At 40.6% G+C, this 23,751-nt stretch overlaps 1 protein-coding gene across 3 annotated transcripts in view; it reads left to right on the top strand.

Moving 5' to 3' along the window:
* The first annotated feature begins 1,234 nt into the window (after positions 1-1,234).
* Positions 1,235-23,751, top strand: part of hhip (hedgehog interacting protein) — a 34,068-nt gene continuing 11,551 nt past the window's right edge. The window contains exons 1-8 of one of the 3 annotated variants that reach the window (XM_086211761.1): positions 1,235-1,966; positions 5,470-5,662; positions 11,455-11,599; positions 13,695-13,896; positions 20,409-20,560; positions 22,396-22,569; positions 22,682-22,825; positions 23,021-23,139. In XM_086211761.1, the coding sequence (XP_086067887.1) occupies positions 1,697-1,966; positions 5,470-5,662; positions 11,455-11,599; positions 13,695-13,896; positions 20,409-20,560; positions 22,396-22,569; positions 22,682-22,825; positions 23,021-23,139 (1,399 nt within the window). In that variant the 5' untranslated portion in view covers positions 1,235-1,696. Of the gene's footprint in view, positions 1,967-2,348; positions 2,496-5,469; positions 5,663-11,454; positions 11,600-13,694; positions 13,897-20,408; positions 20,561-22,395; positions 22,570-22,681; positions 22,826-23,020; positions 23,140-23,751 lie in introns of those variants that run through there. The other 2 variants (XM_086211759.1, XM_086211762.1) reach the window with 2 other exon arrangements.

Below are 23,751 nucleotides of genomic sequence, written 5' to 3' on the forward strand. Positions count from 1 at the left end.
GGGTTGTTTCTCCGGTAATTGCCTTGGTTTGACATTCCCTTTCGGATTGCTATCGTGTGACTTTTCTAAAGAGGGGAATGAAAGAGGATTTGTCCCACATTTGGTATGGTAATATCAGGAGACTTAAGCCCAATTAAGATGCTTTACAGAATGTACAACTGTAGGGCAACAAATTGCCGGGCATCAGGTCACTGTGATTGATTCACGCAGTGGATTTTCCACTGCCTAACACATGCAATTTTTCAATCTGCGGCTACTAGAATAAACCTTTTAGGCAATATTTGGAAACAAAGTCAAACATCCATGACACAGTTTGTGAATGCAGCTCAATCCCAATTTTCATATTTTCAAGGTCTTGAAGAAATTTGCCTTGCCTCACCTAAAAGGTCAGTTGTAATAGAGTAGAAAAGCTTATGTTAACATTATATCTATCTAAGTCTTGGCTCTGTTACATGACCACAAATTGAAGAGGTATTTAGTTGTTATACTTTCATAAATGAATGATTACCATGATATGATTCTCAATAACAATCCCTTGTGTATATGTTGCGCAAGTGCAACAGATTGATAAAGATGTATTCAGTATGTTTCATATCATACCATGGTGTTATTATTATTTTTGATGCATATTTGTGCAAGAAGCCTTTTGATGTTAGGAGTGACTTCTTTTGAAATTACTATAAATCTATAAAAGATGTATTTTGTAAGATTACATTTTAAATTGCATACTAGTTCTAGATGCCAAAATATGAGCAAAAAAATGATGTAATGGAAAGATTATGGGAGTCAGCAACAACTAAAGCCTCTAAATACAAACAGAAGAAAGAGGCTTATCTTATATTAAGGCAATTCATGTGATATTTGTACTTCAGTATCATTCTTTTCTTCCAGTTGTATATAATTACATTTATAAATGTGAGACTTTAATAGACTGCAGCCCTAATTGTCACTCTGACAGTCAGACTGAATGTATCAGGGAGACTAAAACGATCCAAACTCTCTGTGCTCCGCTCTTCCAGGTAACCATTTACCTCGACGTGGACGCGACTGTATGCGCGCTCCCGCGAAGTCATACGTCACCGTGCTCGCCCCTCTTCTCGCGCGCTGGTTAAAAAGAAGGAGGAAAGAGCACGGGAAAACATGTGAGCGCTCTGGACTTTAGTGTGAGTGAACTTTTATTTCTTATAGGCTTATGTTTTTTTTTTTTTTTTTTTTTTTTGACTCCGTGCATTCACACACCGCCGTGCTGTCCTCAAAAGGAATTACAACTGAAAGGAACGTCACGGCTCTTTTGCAGTTCATGGTGTTTTGGGGTTTGACTTTTTGTCATCTGGATAATCTATGTTATTGTTTTGCTTTTATTTTATTTTTTTAATTTTATGAGATACTATTATATATATTATCAAAATCAACCATAATTTATTTTTAACCCCTTTCTTAATAACAGTGAATCAAATGTAAGACACCTGCTTTAACAAACAGCATATTTGTAATATTTTTTGTAGTAACCGGCTTCTGGGTGGCAAATATAACCCAAAGTAAAAATAACAAATAAATACATAAATACACACACATAGATGTATATATTGTTGCAGGTTTACCCTACTTTGTTGGAAAAAAGGGGCAAATCTTGTGGCTTTTTTGTTATATTTTTTCCTTTTTTTTCATTTTTGTTAATTTTATGATTTTTTAAACTATGAAACATTTGCAATTTGTTCTCGTCCTGGCCATCGCGGTCAATGTGTGGGAATGTGGAGACGCAAAATTCGGCGAAAGGGGAGAAATTAGCCCCAGGAGGAGAAGATGTTACGACGGAAGCTTGCCCAAGCGGCTGAAGAAAAGGGAAAGAAAAGTGTTGCTTGACGGCAGCAGCAGCGGGGAAGTTTGCCACAGGTTGTATCCTCGTGTGTCCTGCTGTCCCACCAGGAGAGCCGCCTATCAGATCCTGCACCGCAGGGATGCCAGGGTAGGTTAATGTCCGTCCACTACGCTGCATTTTCTTTCAATTAAGAGACAAGGTTTTATTGCCAAAACGCCTCGGGAGAAGCATTTACAGCTCGGTGCATTGTTATGCTGTTTTACTGTTGGCAGCTGATTTTGAATTTTTTTTTTGGAGGGGGGTTGCCTTGGGTTTGCGTATGTGAAATAATCCCAGTGCTGCGTCAAAAATTGTGCTAGTTGATTTATAAACTATAGATTGATAGGAGTACATATTCTGGTTCCGCTTAATCTACACTTGTGTGGCGTCTCCTTCTTACGTCATTTGACTCTTTTAGTTCTTCCACGGTTTGAAATAACATAAATGTCTGGAGTAACTCCTGATTTCTTTTTTTCCTTTTTGGCATTTAGCTTCACACTATCTGGCGCAACACTTTCAGCTTGTCCAGTGCGCTTCGGCGTTACCATGGTAATCACTCACCGATTTACGTTACTTCTTGCTAGCTGCAGGAGCAACGGAGGAGAGGTTGCTAACTATAACTGTTGTACCCGAAAAGGTAGGAGTTCGGTTGTACCTCTAACTGGTCTCGAAGCATTTTATAACAGTTCGTAGTTATTAGTGTATTCGCGTCTGTTTGACGGTCTTTGTGGTTATTTTTTACTGGACCTAACGTACAGGAAACCGTTTGCTTAACGTAAAAGTTAGACGTTGTCGCACATTGATTTCAACTTCTACCGAAGTGATAGAATCCTAAATGCCATTACGAGGCAGGCTTTTAAGTTTGCGTGTGGTGTTAGTGTGCGACTGTATGAGTTAAATGTGTAGCATTGGATCCTCACCGGGCCATTCTCATGTAAACCACCCCTCGAATCATTCAGTGGCTGGGTGGTATCTCACTTTGTGTTGCGACAAAAAGCCATATTGCATCATTTTATTTTCTCAAGTCATGCAAATTAGCCGGGGGAAAGTGAATAGGACGAACTCGACTTCTCCTCCTCCCAACTACACTGCCCACACACGGAGCCTTTTCTGATTATGGCAAAAGAATAACAACAACACTATTGTGTTTGTTAGTTTCACTAATGGGAGAAGTTGGAGAACATCACCCCCCCATACCCCCCCAGTCATCAGACCCTGTCCAAGTGTTAATGCCTTTGAGAGGGTGTGTGTCCCTCACTTTATCCCCCGCCATCCAACTTAGATCTATTCTCTGACGACAAGTGTTTTGTGAAAGCTTAGTGTAGCCTACATCAGTTTTTGTCCCTTCTCTCTGACCACATTAGATTTTGCAGATTGCTACACTTTTTGCTTTTGAATGGCGAGTTTTAGATTGTAGTATTGTGTATAAATGTGTTTTGGCAGTAATTGGCGAAAGCTGCGCCGATGCATCTAAAAGAAAGTCTTGAAACTGCATGGCATGAAGCAGGCTTTGGAAAAGGTATTGTCAACATCAGATCTATTCTATGATCTGAGTTTTATGATGTGGAATTGAATAGAATATTCTGCGACTGTGTTTTAAGTCTTGACATGCTTCATCTTGTCCTCAGCCTCATTGACATCTTCCCCTCGTTTTGGGGAACATACTCACACTCACTGCAATTCAGCAAACGACAACAAAGGTCCACTTATTCTGGTTAGGATGATGGCAACTTTGGAGCCCATCCCAGCAACATATGGACACAGGGCATGGCTGAGAGCACACAAATGCTACTCTCCTTGGACCTTGTGCCAGCCTGTGGTACACAGAATCAATGGGCAATTTAGTCCAAGAGGGCAGGCATGCCCACAACACTATATGGTGTCAATCTATAGGGCCCTGGGACTGAGGAGCACACCATACATGCGGGGAAATAAACAGTCTGGAGCTCATTTTGTAGGAAAAAGTCAGAAAGTAGATAGAATATACAGCAGAATTGGATTCACAACAGAGATGAAATCCCAACAGACGTGATAGAGTATACAATATATATGTAAATATTATTATGTTGTAATTTGTGACTAGAGAGCTGCTGTATGCCTCTTCTTGATTTGCTAGAGGTTTTTTGGGGGGGGGGGGGGGCACCTGTTGGGCAAAAACAGTTCTGTTTAAACTCCAAAGAGAAAAAGTTTACCTCACTTGCGGTTAGCAGTCAGAGTGAAGTGTAAGGCGTCCTTATGTTGGCCTTGGGTCCTCCGATCTAATTGACTTCGACAGACTGCTAATTTGTTGATACCAGAGTGGGAATGATGTGCCTGTCTATCTCTAAATTGGTGTTTACACATGGACCTCACACAGAGTAAAGCATTGCCTGGCTGTCTGGCTGCCCAAGCACCACCACTCTTGACCTAAACCAGATTACATTGTGTTTTATTACAGCTAATTTGTTATGTAAATAATCCTGCTAATTTCTTTTGGATTAACTCTTTGTGTACTTTTGCGTAATGATCCCGAGTCAGGCTCGGAGGCTGTTATTTGGTTTCATTCATGTCATGCCCGGAGAGTTGTCAGACTTTGTAATTTGTCTTGAACAGTTTGTGAGCGAGTAGGCAGTGAGTGAGAAGTTGCTACAGACCGGCTACACCATATTGAATGTTAAACTTGAACTTGCTGTAAATTTAAGATCTTATAAGAGCAGTCTTTTTCGGTGTTAATATTAACAGTTGCACGCCTTTGTTTTTGTTCAGTTTGTGCTTGAGAGATCATGAACACTGATGAACATGAGGAAAGAGAGATACCATCAGTGATGATCCAGATTGTTCATGCAGCTTGTGGTAATGATGCTGCTCAGTGTCAGAGCATGTGTCTCATGTCAGTCTTCATTCTACTGTATATAATTTTTTTTAAAAATAAATCCAATTCAATACACAGCAACTGATTCTAATATTGACTATCCTCAATAACAACATATTAAATCTTAAGATCATGTGAAATATAGCCAGACTGCATGGCAGCGTTGACATTTGAATAGGATGTAACATGCAATTTGGCAATCAAAACAAGGTTTATGACATCAGCTTCACACCTTCTTGTATTAATGGTGTGTCTCTCTCTCTCTGTCATATGGAAGAAAGGTGTTGTTAACATATACTGTAGGTGGTATGTGAATGTGTTGTATCTTGAAAATATCTGTGTGGTCGAGATTGTGGACTTTGTGTGTGACATCTGGGGAGGGATTGGCTGATGTAGTGGATTTAGTTGGAGCAGTCAGGTGAAAGTTTGAATGTGCAATCCGGTGAATGTTTTGTAATCTTAGAGATCCAAAAATCCAAGCAAAGACAATTTATTTTACACATTGCACATTCTTTATTAAAAGTCAGATAAAAACTTTGAAGGGCTTGGAAATGCCTTTTGAGTTACAAGGGAAACATAAATCATTAAAATTGTCTTAATCTGTCAAGAAGTCATGATTATGAAGTTTTTCAAATCAGATTAAAATCTTAAATTTGTGATGTTAATATCACCAAATGTCCAGCTAACATGAAGTCAGAGGTTAATTTAAGCAGCCTATTATTCTAATCAGACATTGATCCTTGTTGCGTGTGGTCTCCAGATTTTCTCAACCAATAACACAGAATGTGGACGTCTCCTGGAGGAGATCAAGTGTGCTCGCTGCTCCCCCAATGCCCAGGTGTTGTTCCACTCCCTGGACATGGATAAGATGCCACACAGGGAGCCAGACCTGCCGCAGCTCTGCCAGGACTTCTGCCGCGAGTTCTACTACACTTGCAGAGGACACATACCAGGTAATTACGCACATAATAATGACCGAGAAGATGACTAGAATTATAGCTCCTGTGTGGTTACCTGGTGATAGCAGGCAAACACACACACACACACACACACACACACACACACACACACAAACACACACACACACACACACACACAGTCACACACGAGCGCACTCTCACACACGCACATGCACAGCCACAAGTGCGCACACACACAGGCACACACGAGCGGACACTCACACACTCTAGAATAGCATAAGGATGCATTACACTTGCTGTGTTCATGTGATTGTGATGAGTTAAAATTCCCAGTTGGCTTCATTTCTCATTGAAAATTCAGACTGCACATGTAGAAGCTTTTTGTCTGGCAGATTTTTGGCCTTGAAGACAACTAGAAGTGGTGCGTCAGTAGTCTGGTCTGTGGATATTTATTTATCCAGCTCTTACCTCATCTGACCTCACCTCCATTTGTTGCTGAGCATGTCTTACATGTTTGGTAGCTGGTTGCCTCATTCTTTGGTTTACTGTCGCACTTTAATGCACCAGTAAAATGTCTCACCACACACTGCCTTTATAGACACAGCACCATTTTGCTGATTAGTCTACACTGGTCTAGTGATATTTGTGCGCTTTGCATGGCAGTCACCAGTCTAACTGTGTTTATAGCACCAGGTGCAGTACATTTTGCTCTCCTGTCTTTGTTCTGTTTGGATCATTTGAGTTTATTTTAATCAGCATAAATTTGCAAAAATTGACTTTTTTTCCGCCCTTGACTGTAATAACAATACACAGATTTGAAGCATATCCTGACACGTGGATGGAAAGTATTAGATTTGCACAAGTGGGTGTAAAAACAAATTTCTCCCAAGTATAAACAAAAATCAGGACCAGCGTGATCAGTGTACCAAAGAACTGGAGCAAAATGAATTTTATGACCTGTTCTTGGATCCTGCGTACCAGACTCCCAGGGTTGATTCAGTATTTGGGATGCATGCGCACTCTAGCTGTGGTCTAGACATGACTGCTCGGCACCTTGCCTTCCTCAGACATTAACGGTCACTTAAAAACCTGTTTCTAATGTTCTGCCACCAGTGTGTTTTCATTGGGGTAGTAAGCTCACACAAATCTAAACACAGCTGAAGTGTTGCTGTACTGGCCCCCGTCATCTACCGGCTCCACTATGAGATGGCAGAATTCTCTCAACAGGGGAAAAAACCTAATTGATGCAACAGTTTTTCTTGTGGTTACGGTACTGTTAAATGATAGGAACCCTTCTACCTTCTCAAAGTATTTGGTCTTCAGAAGAATTTCCTTTGAAGGGATGCAAGATCACTGGTACCTGTGCCTTCAGAGTGCATACCAAACATGATCAAACACTTTTTGACTGTCTTTTCTCCTCCAGCCAAGTCTTCTTCCAATCTCTGTCGCCACAAACTGATTAGATCTACTGAGATTTGCTAACAGAGAACAGTTTCAAACACACTTGTCTGCAACCCACCCACATGGTATGCTGCTGCTGAAGTCAAATATCAAACGAGTACATTCCAACTATCCCATCTTCGTCTGCATCTAATGGCCTGCTGGCATATCATGTTCAACACTTGAGCTACAGTTAGCGAGAGAAAAGAAAAAGGCTAGAAGATGACTTGTTACATTACATTACTGCTCAGGAGTTGACACACATGTGGGCTCAGAGAGTCAGTCCAAAAATCTGAAGAGAGGAATCCAGAGAAGAGTCCCCCCTCCCCACCATCCCTGTGCTCAATGTTGTGCTCCGTCTCCTCACCCCCACCACCCCAGCCCTCCACAGATCAGCATATGTGGTGACGAATGACACATTTATTTTTCTACAAAGGTTGTGTGTATGTAAAACTGCTGAAGTGCATCAAGATGTCAAGTACTTCGGGTGGGCCACCCAGGTTGCCTTGGAAGATAACCAGATGGAAGTATAACTTTAGCGCTGGGGAGCTGTGAATATGGACAGAGTTCTGTCTCTCACTCTCTTGCTCTTTCTCTCCTTTTATCCCCTTCCCTCTCTCTCTCTCTTGCTCTTTTGCTCGTCTTTTTCATTTTGCATGCTCTTCTTCGTCTCCTCTTTTTTGTTCATACTCTTAACACTCTTTTTTTTTTTTAAGGAAACAGTACAATACAGATGGACATAAAAATGTTTCCATGTGGATATAGAAGACCTCACAGTGAAATTTAGAAAATAGGTTGATTAGAATCATGCTGCAGAGATCCTGTCCTATTAAGTTATATGTATCTCTGTTGTGTAACCATAACAGTTGTGTGTCTGCAGGTTGTTCTTATTATTATAGAATGATAGTAACTAAGAATGTAACAAAAAATACTGTAGCAGTTAGCCATGTATTCCCTTAACAAAAGCCAATAAAATTTTTGCATCAGATTTTTGGATTACTGCAGAAAATATGCTCCTTGGCAAAATGGAAGTAGTCTGTAGAGTAGACATGCACTAATTGTGTTTTTTTTTTTTTTCTTTTGGCCAATTCTGATTTCTGATTGTTTTGTTAGTAGAACCTCTTGATACCATTTTGGGTTTTTTGTGGGCCAGTTCTGAATTTCTGTCCAAGAACAATACCTGACAGAATATGAAAATATAAAAGTCAACTTTTCTTCGATGGAAAATTTTATTTTCATAATTATAGAAAATATTACTCTTAAAGTTTCCCTCAGATTTGTCTAGGTTGCTGAATCTTGTATGACTTATACAATTCTAAATAAGTACATAAAGTGCGCTTCAACTGAAAAAAGGAACACATATAATTCCACTGGAGATGAGTTGCTGTATATTCAGCTGTCTGACACATCTTTTACTAATTGAACAAAAGTAGTAGAATGCAGCAGTCAATGAAGGACAGGAGAGGCTGTAGGCTAGTTTTTTCTTCACATGTTTTACAAATTGCAAGCTTGACCCCAAATTTCCAGGAGGCATGATTGTGACGCTTTCCGGCTGCAACGTTGATCATGCTTGTCCTCCACACAGCTGCAATTTCCAGCTGCCAGCCGGCTTTGTTAACTTGCTCAAAATCTGCTGATTTTGTTGCTGTCTCTTGATTCACATGTTTCTGTCATATGCTCTTAGAGGACATGTTTTTGTTGTGTCCTGTTTGGTCTGTTTTTGCTATTTGATGCCTGCACATGGTCTTTTTTCTTTGAAAATTGACTGGATATACTATGCCACTTGTGTCAAGATTTCCTTTCTGGCCTGATCTGTTCTGTCCAGACTCGTTGTCCATCAAAAGTAGATTCGCTGCTATTCCTACAGTAACAAAGTGGCACACCATGGCAAGTGACTGGTTGGGAATGGGAAACATATTACACCTATCGGCTGGTTTCAAGTCAGGCATGGCTTTGAAAACCATCCCACTGCGGTCCCTGGTTGGGCATCCCCATTTAAGCATCCACCAGTCTCCCTGTTCCCATGAGCTGTCCTCCTGGACCCTTGATTAGGCTGTGTACAATACTCAGTCCTCATTTACAGGCTCAACTCTTACTTCTTCCTGAAGGCCTCCCACCATATCTTCTTTCCTTTCCACCACCAATACCCCCCCCCCCCCCCCCCCACACACACACACACACACACCCTGCATCCAAGGTCCCCAACCAGCATGGTTAAGATAACTACAGACACAAGTTGGTGGGTGGTATAGCCAGGGCTGTGTGTGTGTGTGTGTGTGTGTGTGTGTGTGTGTGTGTGTGTGTGTGTGTGTGTGTATGTGTGTCTCTATGTGTGTTTGATCTTCTTGTTGTGTTTAGATGTTTGAGGGGATATCCTATCACCTCAGTATTTGGTGTGGTCGGCCCTTGTGGTCGGTGTGTGGCAGGACAGGAAGATGAAAGCAAAGTCCTGTTTGTATTTTTTATCACTGGTGTATTTGCTCTCCTCTGTCCTCTGGGTTTGACTAAAGGAAACAATATTGGCAAGATTGTTTTTAGGTCCCGAAGGGCCCCTGAGATCCACTTTGCTTGTTGCTGGGAATAATGTTGGGATTGCACAGGCAAGAGATGTGTGTGACTGCGAGATAACTTTTTGCTGAAACCTACAGTCAGAGGGAAGTAGGAAATGTAACAAGCAAAGGAGGAGAGGGATATTGTTGACCTGGAAATCCACATTTTAATTGGGAATAATTCATTCAGTCAGCATTTGGGGCATTGTGTCTTAGTTTGGCAATGCAAGAAAATAATACCTCTCACCTTGAAAGGGTGTCTATTTATTTAGAATGTCATGCCACATTCAACATGGTTGTTATTTTATTGTACATGCTATGTCCAGTCATGCTAAACCGTCAGACCTGTTGGAAGGATGTATCAAGTGGGTAGGTCTTATTGCAGGTTGTTCAGGGGTTCCTATGAATTCTATAAGAATAAGGAGAGGGAAACACAACGAAGGACAAGCATGATTCCTCCACATGCATATTTTGACAGGTGACTGAGCTGAGCCATCCTTCATCTTTTGCAAACAGTGAGAATAATATGCAATTTAGAACATTCTCCTTTAAATTACCTGCCAAGGAGACACTGCACCTGAACAGACACAGTGTTCCATGAAGAATGCTACTTTTATTTGCCTCTCAGTCTTCTTTAGTTTGACCCTGTTGGCTGTAGGGTGTGTTCAGTATATTTCAACAGAACCTCTTGACCAGTTAGATAAGGGGAACAGCTCATTTCCATGAAATTTTCACTTAAATGGTAAATCAAGGGGTCACTAACTTAAGATGGATAGAAGATTTTTCTACTCATTTTGCATGGCTTTCAGTGGATTTTCACAGCTCTGGTTGGCTTTTCTGTACTATATTTGGTTGCAGAATATTGGGGCAATATTTTTTAATGTAATAATCAAAATTTAATTTCTCATTTTTGTCTTGTCACTGTAAATGGTTCTCTTGCCCATTCAACTTCATTTTGTGCCAATTTTCAAGGTATGTTTGGGTTTTTTTTTTTTCTTCGATGTGATATCACTAAAATGGGGTTGTTGCAAGTGTTACATTGGTTCACAAACAACCACAAGACAAGAAGCAAACTCACAAATGACCCATGAGCAATCTCTCATATACACAGTATATACATTTTTTTGTGTGAAGAGAGAGAGGACATGGCACTGAACATATCCAGTGCTCCCCTGGGTGTGTTTCAGATAGTTGCAGCCCCATCAAGGTGCTGCTTTCCATCTTCAACAGGATTTCCATTTCTTGTTCACCCGTCAGGAGGTACTACAAATTTTTCAAACACTGGGAGCCACTGTATAATGGGACACTTTAATGTTTTTAATACTTAATATTTAATAAACATGTGCATCATTTCATAAACCAAAATTCTGTTCTTGTAAAGAAAGAATTGAAAATGCAGGTTTTTCCTCTCTGTGTGGAGGATACATAGTTAACTCCAGAGCTCTGGCTGATGTGGGATCTATTTGGTTTGGCCCAGTGTCTCTTCACTTGTTCATTTCAGTCCAGACTGGACAGAATTTGGTTTGGCCCATCAAGCTAAACTCCAATCCTCCCAACACACAAGTGCATCATATCCTTTTTCTCATCCTCTGACTCTAATGTACTTTTTTCTTTCTCTCTTTACGCACGCAGGCACCCATGCGCACGTTCACACACGCATACATCCACATACTGTACTGTTGGCACATACGCACAGAGAACTGAAATATCAGAAATGCTGTTGAGAGAATGTTCAGTGAATGATATTCTTATTGGCTACAAGTTTGATGTATGTATGCTTTCTGTATAGTTAGTCTAAGCCCTTTTGTCTGTGTGTCTGTCTGTAATGCCTGCTAGAACTTTTCCAAGCTGATGTGGATGAGTTCTGCCAATACTACGGGAGGAGAGATGCCAGTCTTTGCTTTCCAGATTTTCAACGAAAGCAACCACAAGGGCAGGATTCCAACTACTTGGGAGATGAGAAAATAGAAGATATCAGCAGGTTTGTAGTCTGACTTTTACCATGATTGATTCCGTTTTGAGACCGCATTACGCTATGGAAATGTGCGTATTATTATTTTGAATAAGCCCTGGCTGGTTTTTGTGCATGTTTCAGCCAACATAGCTTTTCAGGCGTCATGTGTGCTTCCAAGCTCAGATTCATGACATTCAGCCTTGATTTCAGTGTTTTTGTAGCAACAGGTGGAGCCTCAGATGTGCCCTGTTCACTGGCCCATTTTGACATGGTCCATACTTTCAGACAGAAATGCTGTGGCATCCCTCATCTAATCCTAAAGTTTGTTCAGACTGCTTTTGCTCAGCTTTGCTCACATAATGAAAATGCTTCTCCTGCGTCATTCTGGTTACCTCCCTCACTGCAAAGGTCTGTACATCACAGAGGACTTTAGCCTTTTGTTCAGGGGGCATGCCTTTCATCTCTGTTTTCCCGGAGGCTAAAAGACCAACAAGCAAGCGTACCTGAATAGCAGCAAACCAACAGTTTGAGAAATACCTCCCAAAACTAAGACAGTCAGGAGCACATTTGTCACTTTTACATTTTACACTAGGACAGATGAACCCATATAAATCACATTGAGTAAGACCTTTTTTACATTTACTGTAAAAGAGAACTTTAGAAATGTTATCACCTAACATTATTGATTTTGTTTTTGTGACTCATTGTGCAGCCCTCTGTTCCTTGTGTACTGGACAGAGGGAGTGATGGTGAACGTTTTGGTATTTTAATAGCTTTTGGCTTGTAACTCAACTTGGAAGCGCAAATGAAGAGTTCATTTGCAAAAAAAAATGGATAAAAACCATCCCAAAAAGGATAAACATTTCGAAAAAATAAATAAAATATTGCCCTGGGTAGTGGAGTTTTGGAAGTTGGAAGAGTTGTATTTCTAAAGGCTTGCCAGGGCACCTGCACCACAGGGTGTGGATGTGAGGTGTTGGAGTGAACCTTCTGTGCTACTTTTGCCAGAGAATTTATAAAGTAGCACATTATGCCCACAGCTGTTCTGGTGAACTGGTGTTTATGTTTACATCACATTACATGATGTCATTGAGTTAGCACATGCTTTTGTCCAAAGCAACTTACAATAGCACTTTGATAGGGAGAGGATCTTCCTTTTATTTTTTTATGACTCAGAATACAATCTGCCCATGCATGCATCCTTAGAATGCACCAGGTAGAAAGTGATTGTTTAATTTGCAACATTGATGATACATAAGTAATTTACTCTGTGAATATGAAGAATTCTCAGTCATAACAAAGCACTTGGATTGTTTAGTTTATTTGGGACTGGTGACACAAGATTTAATGTGGATTCAATCGTGCCAGATCCTCTTAGTCATGGTAAACAAGGAAAACGCTTTCTACCTGGTGCATTCAGTTGGTTGTAGAAGGAAATGATAGAAGAAAGCCCTTGTACAGAAGACAGACAAGACCTTAGAGATATTGGTGGAAATTAGACATTGATAAACTAGACTTCGCTGTGCATTGATATCTGTCTTTGAGTTGGGAGTATTCATAAAACATATGATATAATGCAGCAGGTAAGATAAGCAACCAAATCTCCTAGCTTGTTCCCAGATGACCCTGGTATCATGGTGCTTCACTTGTTTACACAGAACCAAACATAGCTGTCATAATACTGCCCCAGGGTGTGGTTTTAGATTGCATTCTGGCGTTCCACAATCAGAAGCGCAACATGTAACACACACAACAGCATCAGTGTTTGGAATTAGCTGTTCTGCTGTTCTGGCTGTCCCTTTTACGCAAACATGGATTTGGCGCAGCGGTGGAATGTTCTGTTCCCCTGTCTGTCTGCATTGTGTGTGCATTCTTATACAGATGGCGACGTGTTCTTGGCGTACTCAGCAAAGCATATGAAATAGACTTTCTGTGATCTAGCAACTCATTGTGAATGTCTTAATTAAACTGTTATTCAAACAATATATACCTTATTACTCATCATTTTGATCTTCTTTCCACTTACCACTTCTTCAAATTCTCCCATGCCCTTCTACCTTACAACTGGATTATTCACCACCATAATCAGTCTGTGACCTTTTGTTTCTCTCTTGTTACCCAGGAAACACAAACACAACTGCTACTGTGCCCAGGAGGTGTTGAGTGGTCTGCGGCAGCCGGTGGCCGTTGTGCATTGTGGGGATGGATCCCAGCGGCTCTTTGTCCTGGAAAGGGAAGGAATTGTCAGGATACTCAACCATGAGCTCCAGCTGCTCAAGGAGCCCTTCCTGGACATTCACAAGCTAGTCCAGAGTGGTCTGAAGGTAGGAATGAGCCTGCCCTCGTAGTATATCACAGGGAGGGTTAGTAATGCAGTAATATGGATAAATTAGACCATAGATGGACAGAGAAGAGGAACTGCTTCTTCTGTATGACATATTTGAAAGGAATTAATGTGGCAGTGCCTTTACATTAATTGACAGAACTGTTTGCACCTATGTAAACGTCCTGACTATTTTGGTTGAGTGTGAGCACTCTTAAAAGTGCTGCCTGCTCACTATTAGCGCTCAATTAGATAATTACTCCAAATAAGCAGTCATTCATCAAATGTGATCGTGGCTAATCATCATGCTATTATCTGCTAATTAACTGTACATACAGCACACATTGTGCTCACTGCTAATTTTCTGCTAATTTTCACAAGGTGGGTTAATGTCTGTCATAATCTCTCCCACATTGTTCTTGTAAGAATTCTAACATTACACAGGATGGCCAGAATGACCGGGCCTTCAAAACATGCAGTAGCGCTTCATCAAGTGTCTGCTCTCTTTACGCACTCTATAGGGACAGGGATTTTAATCCAGTGTCTCATTTTCCCTCTCCTGCCCCCTCACAGTAAAATAATGATGGGTTAGTGTGTGACATTATATGTGTATAAAAGAAATGTTGATGTTTATCTATCTACCTTGTTACCTGACCTCCTGTCACCATTAAGGTTAGAATAGGGGACATAACAGGATGTTGGGGTGTCAGGGGGCATGCAAACATGTGTTTTAGATCTGTTTGGCTTTGCCCCCTGTCAGGAAAAAATAAATATAGGCAATGAAGTGAAAATGACATAAAGCTGGACGTATTATATCTCTTTTAGTTGGATGCCAATTTCTGAAATGGGCCGCTGGGATATCAGAAAATTTGCGAGATTCTAACTTGTTGGTATCCAACATTGTCATTTTCAGCATGATATCTTAACATTGATTTGTTATCCATATCCTTGATTGCATCTCAGATTTAGAATTTTATAATTGTGTGGAATAGTTTAGATCGCATGAAGACATGGCATTGCTGGGATAATTTGGAGGCACACTCCCAAGCAGGAAGTTTATCTATCACGCATGCCTCCTGCTCCTCCATTGACGAGACACTTTGTTTACATGGAGTGAAACGGAGCACGGCATTTGAATATGTAACTGCCCCCTGCAGAATGCTCTCCCTGCTCTGCTTTACTCTCTTATCATTCAGTCTGCAGGTTGTGGATAAAGTGATCATTATGATAATTAGACAGGGCTCAATCCCAGGAGTCCTATTCTGTGATGTTGGCTGCTAGAACGAGCTCCCAGCCACACAGGGTAGACAGAAGCAGGGGAGGGCTAAGGTGTTTACTGGCAGCATCAACAGGATGGAGCTGTCTTTATACAGAGAGAGGCACTCAAGGCCCTCCAGAGACAGGGCAGATAACAGGTTTATCATCAGCCTCATGCACATGCTTTGATTGTAATGTTCTGTGTTTCCTCCTGCTCTTCTACCCCCCAGTGCCAATTAAGCTGAACTGCACAGAAACAATGCTGTGCTGTGATGGTGTGGGCCCTTAGCTGCACTGTGGGTGTTCTTCTCCTGAAATTCAATCTCTACACTCTAGTCCCCCCACCCACCACACACACACACACACACACACACACACACACACACACACACACACACACACACACACACACACACACACACACACACACACACACACACACAGACCAATTGGGTCATGTTATCACACCTCTAACTTGATTGGTTAATCATCATTACATCATTCTTTGTCAACGTATTGATGATGCAACTTAATGAATGACACAACTTAATCAATACAAAACCCAAATATCGATCATTTTGTAATCCACTGTAAATTAATGGGCACGCATCATTTCATATCAGTCTCATAATGGAATCTGGTTCATATTGGGGAAGATTTTGTAATATTGGCAAATTACTAATCGTTGTTTCATTTTCATCGCTAAACTGTGGACAAGCCACCTGATTGGACAGATTTAATTACATTAAAAATTGAGTATTAAACTTTAACTTTGTGGCACATATGAAATGCATTTTCTTCCTTTTATCTATGTTTTACGGGAATCTCAGTGAATCAATGACAAAACTGCACCTGTATGCTAATGTGGTACGTTGGTATTATAAATTCATCTTTCTAGCTACCTCTGAGCCACCCTTGTCTGATTCGGTAAAAACTAAGAAGTTGGCATCACCATTGATGCCTCTTTCTGCAGCTGAACCCTCCTCAGCTATTACAGATCAGCTGATTAGACTGTGTCTCTGAGGTCTTGGGTGTTTACCAACCCCTTAACTGATATTTCGATCAATCTAACTTCTAGTTGAATTCTTCTGATGGACTAAAGACATTATTTCATGTATTGTTCTGAGTTTTTGAGCTGGAATCCTGCCCCTCAAGTTTATCACAACCATGGAACACATCAATGTAGAAAGATATTGCTAGTCAAATTCCAAATGCAATATGCAAAGATATTCCCCAAACAGTGTTAATTTTCAGAAACACATTAAACATGTTTTCTGGACAGATTAATTTCTCAGGGAATATTACAAGAACTTTGGCAGCAGAGTGTCTGTCCTTCTTGATGTTTTATTGGAGAGTTTTGTAAAGATTTACAGAGTTATGACAGTTTTGAACAACACAGAATTGTGCTCTGACTTGTTTAGATTTATTCTCAGCCAGTGTTTGTGTAGTTTGAAGCCAACAATGATGATAAAGGGCGTCTTAAAAATATCAGTAGCTGTCATTGTTCTATGTTAGAAAAGACAAGTGCAGCATATGTTATAGTGACATTGAGCTGTATAAATGAAGACATCTGTGAGCAGCACTGACAGACCACTGCCTATCTAACAGTGGCAGGATGCTTCAATAGTATATTTCACGGTTTTAACAAATAAGTCACAGCATGGTATTCTTTTTGTTTCTGGTTCGCTGACCGCTGTTCTGCATTCTCAGCAGCTAGTCTAGGCTCAGGGCTGCTCTCTGACAGACTGAAATAAGTGACCTTATTCATCTTTACTATGACTAGAAACAGAGCTGAGGTCAAGCTCGGTTTGGTCATGTTGTTTTCCTTCAACAGTGGGATTCTCTCTGATAGTTGAAGTGTTGAGAAATGGAGGAGTTTAGTGAAATAATTCTGGATGCATTTAGATTCTGAGAAAGTTTATTAGTCGTATCAACATAATTTGATATATTTATTTGGCTCAATGGTTTACATCACATAAGAAGAAAAGCATATAGATCATTCTACACAGGAAGTTTGTGTGTGAGGGGAGTGCGAGTCCATATATTTCAGGTAGCATTTGAGTGATGGGCGTAGACATTGTTTTTCTCCAATCAACTCATGTGGAATGTCTTTTAGTGTAGGAATGTCCACGAGTCTGTGAGGATCAAAAGAATCAGGGTAACAATGCATGAACCGACACATGCGTCACTGGACTGAAAGACAGCTCCCACTGCCGAATTTGAAATTGTGGAGTTGTTTGTAACTGCCTCCACCACGAAGATGGGGAGAGCATTCCATGTAATGCACGGTGATATGTGATGGAACAACCACTCCTCATCCCTGCACCTCACTTTCTCAGCTTTTTGTGGCGTGATGCCAAAACTTTGACAATGCCAAAGCTGGAGCCCCAGAGAACAGAATTGGAGGGAAAGAGGAATGCAGAGGCAGGTGTTTGTGAAAAATGAAAAGATAATACCTCAAGAGATTCAGTCAGAACCCCCTGCCTGACTGTGAAAGAATGATGGCGGTCATAAAAGAGACAAAAATGTTCCAGGGAAAATACAGGGAATGTTTTTAAGTTGATATAACAGTCATATATAGATTAATAAAGTTTAGAGTGTGGGTGTTATCAGCAAATTTTACATTTGTTGTTCAAGAATTTTTAATAATTTAAAACAATTTTCTCTTTTATAGCAAGAAGAATCTACGTGTGCGTTTGTGTGTTTTGCTTTTTTTTGACAACCTTTTATCCAATTCAAACTTCTCAGATATGTTGCTTAAGGCTGAGTAAATGTCAAGTTTGAAGTCATTTGGATTAGCAGCTATCATTTTTGGCTAAAAGTTGTTTTCTGTTTCATTTTCAACTTAGCCATAAGCCATCAGTGTCAAGTGGGAAGGAGTTTGGATGAATGGTTCTCAGGAAAATATTAGAGGTTAATTAGCCCATCCTGAATAGGTGCTACACTACTAGTGGCAATAAAGTTGATAATCTTACTGCTCATCTTTCCTCATCCTCATGCATAGGTACTGTAAATAGGAATTAAGAAAGTAACCAGCAGCACTAAGGCACAATCACTCACAGTACAGAAGTATTTGATCATATGTACAATGATTCCCACATTGAAAATAAGCTTTCCAGGTGATCATATATGAAAAAAGCCTTGTTTGTTCAGGATATAAGCTTTAAGGCATGCCAAGAATATCTTACCTACTGCAGCATTGGCAGCAGTCTTGCCATGATTGGTGTTCAGGAGCCATGAGTTGGAACGTTGTCTTCTTTTAATCAAGGTATCTCCTTGGAATGGCTCTCCCAGCTAAAGGCTTTCAAAAGCAATGTTTGTTTCTTATGGCTGTGGTGCCAGCTCCCCTGGCTGCATGCTGCTGAAGGAGTTAGTCATTAGCAAAGGAGCTAATATTTCAGCCCATTTCATCACTGTGTGTTTTGGTGGTCCCCATTTGGCTCTGGATCTAGGCCTCTTTGGAACCGTAGTCTTTGACCCACTCCCTATGATGAGTTTATTTTAGGGATGTGGGTCAGTGCATCCCAAAATCCAAACATATGGATCTAGCATTTCAGGGTGCGGCTGAGTATCTCTCCTCCCAACATGAAGCATTGTGACATTCTTTGGCAAGTGCCATCATCTATTCTCCGACTCACATCCAGCTGTACAGCGTGCTACATCCTCTCCCACATACCTCCATTTTTATTGAAATTCAATGATCTGACATTTAGAGGTACTCTCATACATGTTTGCAGAGGAGATTTATTTGTCATCTTTGACAACATTTGTCTTGATATTCAGATAGATAGAACCCCAGTGGCTTTTCATGAGGGTTTTTTTGTTGTTAATCATTGGTAGTTGAAGTACATTCTTTTGAAAGGAGTCATCTCTTTTGCATTCGAATGTGGCCTATGTCACTGCTTTGTTTGACTGGGCTGGGACTGACATAGTCCAAATAGAACTTGGAGATCCAGTCCACCAATTTATGTAATAGTTGGCTTGTCACATAGACTACACCTATAAGTCTAAACCAGGACTTGTTCATTTCTGAACTCCTTTATTAGTTAATAGGGAATACCTAGTAGATAATACAGTTTCCTTTATGATAGATATGATGCTTGTTTGTCTGTTATATGTGACTAAGAAGTCCCCACATGATTTTTTTTCTGGTCGCTCTCAATGAAAGAAAAAAGAAGCAAAGAAATCATCAAGCTGTTTTGGAAGGATACAATCACGCAGGGACCACTTAATAAACATTCTTCACACCTAAGCCCAGCATTCTGCTCATTCTTTTGTCCAGGAGAAATAGTGAAGGAGAGAACAGAGAACAGCCCCCCCCACCCCCCCCCCACCCCAAAAAAAGGTCCAACCTGGCTCGCCTTGCCTAGGGAATGAAATGCTATAGCTGATTATTACAGCTAACTATGATGGGAGGACCACCAGGGTAGTGACAACTGATGTAGCTGCCTCCGGGGTGAGACAAAGGTTTACATATTACACAAGCAATTTAGATGTTTTCTAAACATGTTGCCAAGACAGTGGGACTTGGCAGCCCCTTCCTTGTTTAGGTTTTCTTTTTTTTTCTGCCCCCCCCCCCTTCACCCCCCGTTCCAAGCCTCAAATTTTGCATGCATTTTGTATAAACCAGGAAGGAGTGAGAGGATGGGGAGGAAAAAGCATGGGCTGAAGCACTCTGGACTTTTGTGCTCTCTATGAACTGTGAGTGAGCTAATAAATTCTTTCAGCCACTCAGCGTAGCATTCACGGATATCCCCCAAAGATTACACACACAAATCACTGCACAATGGAGGCCACCGTGAGGGCTGGGGTGTCACAGGGGACCCCGACCCTGAGGACAAGCGCACATAACCAGGCTGCAGAGAAGACCGTGCAAAGGCGGGGGTTGTAGAGGAGGGGCAATTCTACCCAGAGTCAAATGCTTTATAATGGTTGCTAATGGTATATTCAAGGAGGTTGGTGAAGGTGTGAAGTGAAACAGGCAAGGGTAGAAAAGAAAGAATGAGAGAATACCAGGAGTGTGAAAGGGAATGTGATGGATACATAAAAAGGGGGATTAGAGAGGTTGAAGACTTAAAGGAGGTGGGGGGTGATGGGTGTGTAGTAGGGGTTGCATGTAGTGGTCTTGGTGATGATGAAGATGACAGAGGTGGGGGGGGGGGGGGGGGGGCTGATTTCAACCCCACACAACCAAGCAGAAGCTGAGGAGGGGCATAATTAACTCCTGGATCTTTTGTGTTTCTCATCTGACTGCAGGGTGGAGATGAAAGGGGCCTACTAAGCCTGGCATTCCATCCCAATTATAAGAAGAATGGCAAGCTCTACGTCTCCTACACCACCAACCAAGAGCGCTGGGCCATCGGACCACACGACCATATACTCCGTGTGGTCGAGTACACCGTTTCGAGGTAATAGGCGAAGTGTGTGCCAAATCTACCTTAAATATAGGTTTCACACTGTCTGAAAAGGGCACCATAACCTCAACAGTCAGTACACCATTAAACCAGCTTAACTTCTTAGGATTCATGCAAAATGTACTTCAAACTTAATGAGTTTGAGCCGTCTTTTTTGGAAAAAATATAAGGCTGTTTACAACAAGAATTCCCACAAACTAGTTTTCTTTGTGTGCTCTCTCAAACAGCATTCAAATCCAGAAATATCTGTAATTGTATTAGAAATAGCAGTGCATTTCATTTTGGGTCATAACCTTTTAACACCATCAAGTCATGATGATACAACCAAGCAACAATAGTCAAGTAAAGATGCAATTATTGAGGCATTTCAATATTTGTCAAGATAATTATGATGTGCTCTGATAAACCACCAAAGTAAAACCCCACATAACATTAGCTACAGCAGCTTTGTGGGTAGTGGACTCCTCTAATAGAACAATAGCAAATTGATGCTATTTTTTGAATAATAATTTGCTCAATTGTGACATTATTTTAAGAAACATGACCAAATGCAATGAGAATAAGGCATGGTCATCATCTCTGAACCTGAGTCACATCAAGTTCATCACAAAAAGTGTATGTTTTGAAACATCATGCTCAGAAAGTCCTGGGCTGATTGATTACATCTTAAATAATCACATTCAAAACCAGTGAAGTCAGTTGAAGACTTGAATGGCATACATAGGATTTAGAATGTAGGTCCTGGCAAACTAACTTTCCTCCGTCAAAAACAGATGCATGTAGTGCTGCTTGGGTGTGGAATGTTGTCCGTCTGGTGCTCTTCACTTTCGAGGCATTAAACTGGTTTAGAGGAATTATAAAAGATCTTAGACACTCAAGAGGGGAAGCCTCTGATATTTCAAGTCTACTTTCTCATGGGTAGAGACACGCCGACAGGTTTCAGCTGTTTCTGTATTCTGCTGAATGTGCGACGCCCGTTCATTTGCAAAACCTTATAATGATCTATTTAGATTCTTTACACTACTTTCACAATGAGCTATGATCAGGGAAATAATCTACTCTCACGAACTATTTCATTTTAATTTGCATAATCATAGGTGTATTTCTGACTAAATGATGTAATTTTAATTGTAGTTTTGGCATGCAGCCTTGGTGACTGCAGTGTATAGCCCATAATTGAAGGATCCAATAGAAAAATTACAGCATTTTATGGCTGTTCAAGTCATTTCAAAGTGGCTGGATTTAAAACACCCTACCCAAAACAACACATTGTGTAATATTTGTTGATGATACTATGGAGCCAAATCCTTGTTACTGTCATAAGCAGAAATTGGGCAAGTTTTTGAAGCCTGTGTTGCATCATCCACTCTGTCTGCATCAGTTCTAGTCCTAGTATTTTCAGACAGAAACCATTTAACTTCAATGCTGGACCAAAAAAAACGTTTTGAATGACATCAGCATTTCCTGTCCTTGGTATTATTTCACCCACCTAAATAACTATTTTTGAAAGCAATTAAGGATAATATAATGATATAATATAATATAATATAATATAATATAATATAACAACAATATAATATTGATAACATCATAATCAGAGCATCTAAATTTGTTCTTAACAGTGAACATTTTTAAACATTGCATTGCTTTTCTTTAGTCACTTTTACCAAACAGGATACTCTTTTTGGGGTCCTGTTTGAATCTTCCAAAAGCCTTTTTTTCTATGAGACTCTAGGTAGGTGTGTATCCATACAAACAAATATTAGTTGGTGAAGCAGGCAGCCAGTTACAGAAAGTCCATAGCAATCATGTGTTATGTGTTTCCACAGGAAAAACCCAAACCAGGTAGACACCAGGACAGTGCGTGTGCTAATGGAAGTGGCAGAGCTGCACAGGAAACACCTGGGTGGTCAACTTCTGTTCAGCCCTGATGGTCTGTTGCACATCGTCCTGGGAGATGGCATGATCACCCTGGATGATATGGAGGAGATGGATGGACTCAGGTGAGGTCAAAGGTCAAAGGGTCATGTTTCAGATGACCACAGATTTCAAGACTGAAAGCTTCCTGGCTCCCACCATCGTGAAGGTGTATTTTGTTTGTGTGTTTGAATGCAGTGATTTCACAGGGTCCGTCCTAAGGGTAGATGTGGACACCGACTGCTGTACCTCACCCTATTCCATACCCCACAATAACCCATACTTCAACAGCACCAATCAGCCACCTGAAATATTTGCCCATGGATTACATGACCCAGGCAGGTGGGTGAAACCCTTGAGTAAGAGAGCGTAAAGAGATCCACTGCTTAAAGAATGTACATACTGTATATACTGGGGGGTTTTACAAACACTAAAAGCTTAAATACAGTTGCAGTTATGCTGTTTTATTGCAGCTGTTTTGTGACGAGTTTCAGATTAACTCTCTTCCTCTTATTTTTGGTATTCTGTATCTTTAAGGTGTGCAGTGGATCGGCTTCAGACACAGAATGGAAGTCTCCTGATCCTCTGTACAGATGCCAGCGGCAAAAACTCATCAGCTGGAAGAATATTGGAGATCACAAAGGGAAAAGATTATGGTGAGTTACAACTTCCCTTTCCAAAAATGATATTTACCTTTTTTAATTTGAACGCAATTCATTATTTTTTACGGTTATTATAGCTCTGGTTGTAAATCATTGAGTGAGTCTTAGTTTGATGACATTACGTCTTGAGAAAAAATTGAAAAAACATCAACTTCTTGGATAACCTTTGGTATTTATCCTTTTGAAAATCCCATCTGTTTTTACAAATGTGTTTCCTTTTTAAGAACATGGTGTTTTGGCATCAAGTTAAGAAACAATCTGGGATGAGAGCAAAGATGGTGAAGGTTAAATATAAAAATGATGTGATCTTGAAAGAGTCCCCCTTGTAGCGTGCAGATATGCTAAAGGAATGCGAGATTGTGTCCATAAGTAAGATTTAAAGCTGTCAGCAACAATAACTGTCTAGATGACGACTTAGCATTGTTGAACACATTGTTCAGAGGCGCTTAGTTCCACTCATAAGCAACATCCTGGCAGTTCTTAGCCTACTTTTCTTCAAAAAGAACAAATCATTGTGGTTTGTTTCAGTGAGAGTTGCTTTGGCAACCCACATATATCCGTTTCTCTCTCATCCAATGTGCCTCTTCTTGTCCTCCGTGAGGAAGA

Source organism: Aulostomus chinensis, chromosome 8 (genome assembly GCF_037954235.1).
Source record: "Aulostomus chinensis isolate RoL2024-O1b breed Wild chromosome 8, RoL_Achi_v1.0, whole genome shotgun sequence".
Classification (NCBI taxonomy): Eukaryota; Metazoa; Chordata; class Actinopteri; order Syngnathiformes; family Aulostomidae; genus Aulostomus; species Aulostomus chinensis.